Source organism: Lepidochelys kempii, chromosome 2, assembly GCF_965140285.1.
Source record: "Lepidochelys kempii isolate rLepKem1 chromosome 2, rLepKem1.hap1, whole genome shotgun sequence".
Taxonomy (NCBI): domain Eukaryota; kingdom Metazoa; phylum Chordata; order Testudines; family Cheloniidae; genus Lepidochelys; species Lepidochelys kempii.
Genome location: NC_136381.1, coordinates 114,099,016 through 114,103,977, shown reverse-complemented (window position 1 = coordinate 114,103,977; position 4,962 = coordinate 114,099,016). Strand labels below are relative to the sequence as shown.

The 4,962-nt window shown below is 39.6% G+C and overlaps 1 protein-coding gene across 1 annotated transcript in view; it reads right to left on the bottom strand.

Annotated features, from left to right (window-relative positions):
* Window positions 1-292: 292 nt before the first annotated feature.
* Window positions 293-4,962, bottom strand: part of ADTRP (androgen dependent TFPI regulating protein) — a 48,017-nt gene continuing 43,347 nt past the window's right edge. The window contains exon 6 of the mRNA XM_073329454.1: window positions 293-1,152. Within this exon, the coding sequence (XP_073185555.1) occupies window positions 1,109-1,152 (44 nt within the window). The 3' untranslated portion in view covers window positions 293-1,108. The remainder of the gene's footprint in view (window positions 1,153-4,962) is intronic.

Below are 4,962 nucleotides of genomic sequence, written 5' to 3'. Positions count from 1 at the left end.
AGGTTTCTCTTTGATGCTTTGGTAAGCAGTAGCAGCACTCAAATGATGCAAACAACACCCTGGTGGATGGAATGTGTTACAGTGCTGAGCTATCGGCATTGCAATGAAGTAGCAGTTACCCCACTGAAGTACTGCCAACTAATTTAAAATTATCTAAATGCATCACTAACAATATAGAGACATTCTTAATTTATGCTGACGATTCAAGTACACTTTCACTCCAGGACCTGTTTTTTGTTTGTTTATTTGGATTTGCAAAGCACCTCTCCAGGTATTAACTCTAGGTATTAACAAAATGTTGAGGCTAATAATAGAAATCAAATATATCAAGCAAGGTTAGTAAACATGTGAATGTAATATAATTTTATGGCAGGCAGCTTTATGTTAAGCAGTGCTTTCAATTAACATACTTTTTGTCAAAGCAATCCTGCAGTCAGTATAATTACTTAGCTTACTTTTGCTTCAAGATTACCTGAAACCAAAAAAGAAAAAGTTTTGAGTTCTTGTTAAAAATTAAGAAGAAAAAGTTATAACATACTAATATTTCAGAATGTTTGCTGTTGCGAAAATGGTGGTTTCATGGTGAAATTTCTGAGCAGACATTCCTAATAAGTCTTCACCAGCCCAATTTATTATCTTTCTAGTTTTGGAAGTCATGACAATGTTAAAATTATTACTCTCCTTTTTATTTTTCCATCTGGACTTCTAGAAAAACATTGGGTGAGCCAAACAAGTACTGAATAAAGAGTGCTTGCTTTCACAGGGCATTTAAAGATGTGGTGTGAGTCCCACAGCAAGATCATGAGGTAATTTATTTGCCAGTTACAAGTTTACCACAGATATATCCTAATGTACATTGTGCAAGGGATGAGAAATCTTGTACACAGATGCATGCATTTCTTTATTCGTAGCAGTTGCTTTGTTTCATAAGCATCCTGTAAAATAATATCATTTAATATTTTCCACCAGTTTCCATGGTTGTGATGACCAAATGGCTTCACCAGAAGACAGAGTACGTTGGAGAAGGAGTTTATCACAGTGATATTTCTTTTCCTCTACTTCATGGCTTCAGAGTTCATGGAGGAAGCACTCCTTTGAAAAGAAAGCTTCATTTGCCCTTCCTCTTGTATTCCAGTATTACTATTGTATCTCCTGTTCAGAAACAGAGGGGAACAAATTGCTAATCAAACGCACAAATAGAAAAGTTCATTTATATGTGAAGCATGTTAGCATAGTGATAAACCAGAATCAGTCCCTGGAGTCTCAGCACCCCTGAAGTTGAGTGGGATTGGGATAGGGGTGAGAGCTGAATTGTGCAGTTTGGACCGATTTTTATTTTCAAGATAGGAGAGAAGACAAACTTGCCTGGGTTGTGCCCAGCACAAGTTAGATTATTAGCCACCGAAGAAGAATTTGAAATGCACCATGGGCCAAGTCCTGGTGCCACTGAAAATAACGAGTGTCATAAGAACAATTTTAAAAAAAGGTTTAAAAAAAGGAAAACAATGGGTGTTCTACCATGGACTTCAGTGGGGAAAGGATCTGTCCCTGTATTAACTGGATAAAAGAATATTTTAAAACAAAGGATTTTGGAGTCCAGACATTATCTTCTCTCCCCTCCATTCTCTGTGTCCCAGCCTGACACTTGCTGTTAGCCAGTTGGCAAATCACTCTGTTTGCCTTCTTGTTGCACTGGATGTCCAGTATCCAGCAATAATTAATGTAGGTCTTGGCAAGCTTTTGCAGCCTACTTAAAGTACGGCTAAAGGCTCTGCACCTTTGCAGATGGAGATGAAGTGAATGCATCACATTATAGTGAGAAAAGAGGAGAAAATGTATACACTTTCTCAGGGCTACTTCACCTGGCATGTCATTAAATCAAACTATCCAATACCATGTGGAAGATTAATGACAGATTTATACTTATTGCCCCTGAAAGAATTAATTGTGTTCCACTAAACGTGTATTGCAAAATGGACAGAAACAAAGAACAATACAATTTAACTCTCATGGGAAAACAGTGAATGTGGAAAAGGGTTGGGTTTTTTTCCCTTTAGAGATGTGAGAGACATTAAGATGGTGGTCTGAACTGGCCAAACCTTCAGAAGCCTCCCCACCCATCTTCCCACTCTTCCTGCCCTTTATCCTTTACTATTAACAATCGTCCTCCTGCTTACTGAGAACATTTTAGAGGACCCTTAGTGGCCGACTGCCCTAACCTCCAAGAACATCCTTTGTGGGGAGGCTCTGAAGCTCTTCCTCCAGCAACAGAACTGGGTTCCACTGCTGGCCCTTTTCAGCTTGCCTGGTAGAATTACACCAGATTGCACAGCATGCAGGAAGCATCCTGACATACAGAAACATTCCTTGCACAATATCCTAGCAGAAGAACCCTCTTAGACTGACCAGTGCAAACGGGTATCTCATGGATAGGAAAAACAGGAGGTACTTGTACTATAGTGGTCATGTACAATTCTCATGGGTAGTCACCTGTCAGGGATGGTATGGGTTTACTTGGCCCAGTCTCAGCACTAGGTGCTGGAGTTGATGACTTCTTGAGGTCTGTTCCACTTCTGTGTTTCTATGATTTTACATGCTGGCTGGTGTGTATTTATATGGTTGGCCTCTGCTGATGGAATCATGCTTGCTTGCTCACTCAAGTGTTTGTGATTATGTCGCCCTCTAGTGGATGGCAAAGAAAGAGGTGATAAGCCCTCTTAACACTGACAGGAGATGAAAATCCTCTAGAGATACAGGTCTGTCTTTCAAGAATAGAAGATCCAGATTCTTGAACCCCAGTGGTCATTTGTGGTTTGACTGACAAATATGAAGCATCTCTAGAGAGAGAGCCACAGACTAGTTACAAAGCAATGGCTGACAGAGGAGACAAAGACAGACTAGGCGTTTGGCTCATGAGTGCTGAGACATTAATAACACCCTTTTAATTCCTGAAACTTGAGTCCTTTCCCCTACCACAGACGTATGGAGCTTGTGGACATAAATAAAGTTATTATTTTACTAATGTAATGAGGATACCTTGCTCATTTACACTTCAAATGTAAAGGGAGCAGAAATGAAGGTATTTCCTAGAAAGAAGAGTCTTTTTTTTTTAAGTCTGAAAACTAAAAGCAGAATCGTAGAAAATCTGGACTGCAATAAAGAAAAGTGGAACTTGGATCTGGCGTGTTAGTTTCTCAGAGAACACAGGCGTTTTATAGTTTATTTAAAATGTGACTTTCTGGTGAGGCCCACCCCTGTATAATGCTAAAATTTATCACTTCCCTCCCTCCAGGGAGGTTCAGATCCTTACAGTTTATCATTGTAGGTACTGCATTCTCGATTCCAGAAGCAGTTCTAAAATGCAGCCACTAGAAAGCTTCAAACTTGCACCCCTAGGTTCCAATACCACTTTTTAAGTGCACTGAGGTATGCCTTGCCACAGTTGCTGTGCTTCCTAATAGTTCACCACATTGTACTAAGGAAGTCTGGCTGAAGAATGCAAACATAGCACCCATAAAATGTGCAGTCCCTAAACTTTTTATAACTGTCTATGAACTAGAGTGCATACCATAAAAACAGTACTACACCAAAAGACGGTTAAGATTATGATCATGTTCCATAAGCTCCGGCATCATAAAATTTATTGGTAGCTTTCTTTTTTTCATGCACAAATCATATTTCAGTTAAAAATTCCACTCAGTTTCTACAGGCATGAATGTGCACTACCAATGGCATGCTGGAAGGCCTTTGATTCTGTAGCTTCAGAGAAACTCCTGCATGTTGAGAAAGAAGGGATTTTAAGCGCTTATAATTTTCTCCAACTCAAATCTGATTTTCACTTGACCAATGGAAGGCACGGTTGCAAGCAAGGGACTACGACTCTACTAAATTTTAAGTTTCAAACACTAATCACTGATGCTTCAAAGCTCTTTAAAACAAAACAAAAAAAGTTGCAAAAATCTTTTTCTAGCAACGTGAGGGTGTTTTTATCTCCCACAAGTATTGCTCAAAAAAAAAAAAAAAACTTTCCCTTTTTCTGTCCAACTGATAATAACCCTGCCACAGATCAGCCAAAATGATATTTGACAAAATTATAAGCATCTGAAAGTGATGGTTTTGAACAAAAATTCATTACCATGCTTAACTATAGGCATTACTGGGTGTTCTGCCTGTAATAAAGACTGCATGAAGGTTTGGTATAGTATAACTGGGTTACAGGAACTCAGGTAGGATCACACAAATAATCTGTACTTAGTAGCCTTGATCCTGGAAATTGTTCTGGGTGGGTAGATGCCTGTCCCCGTGCAGAGCCCCCACCAGTGGGGTTCTGTAAAGCCCAGAGGCCCTCCCACATCCTACAGCTTGCAGGACTGGGAGCAATATTTTCTCTATCAGATTGGACTGTTGGTCCTTTAAATCAATATTCTGCCTTTGGCACTGAATAATACCAGCTACTTCAGAGGAAAATTTAAAAAATTGCTTAATGTACCTCAGCCAATTATTCTGTTGTACATTGTGGGGAAGGGATATCCTTCCTAAGATTTGGTGACTGGCCTACATCTCAAAGTTTGACTTCTGACTACTGGGGACATGAAAAAATTCCTGAATCTGATTCACAATAATCAATGCTTGACGGACTTTCTTGGGAGTTCCAGAGCTTTCACAATCACAGGCCATACGTTGTTTGTGTTTCATTATGAACTGGGCAGGGCATTGCCTGTGAATGTGTGAGAACTTGCTCAAACCATAAGTAGGTGTTACAAGAGTGTTCTTTGCTGGTACATATGTCAATAGTCAGTTAATACATAAGGTGCCAGTAGATGACATGCAAGTTTATGTGGCCTAGTTCTTGGGTTTTGATGAACTAATAAAATTACTTGTTGGTCTGCTTTGCAAATGGTTTCCCTGATGCACAGCGCTGCACAAGTTCTTAACATGGTGTGAGAGTGGAATCTGAACCCA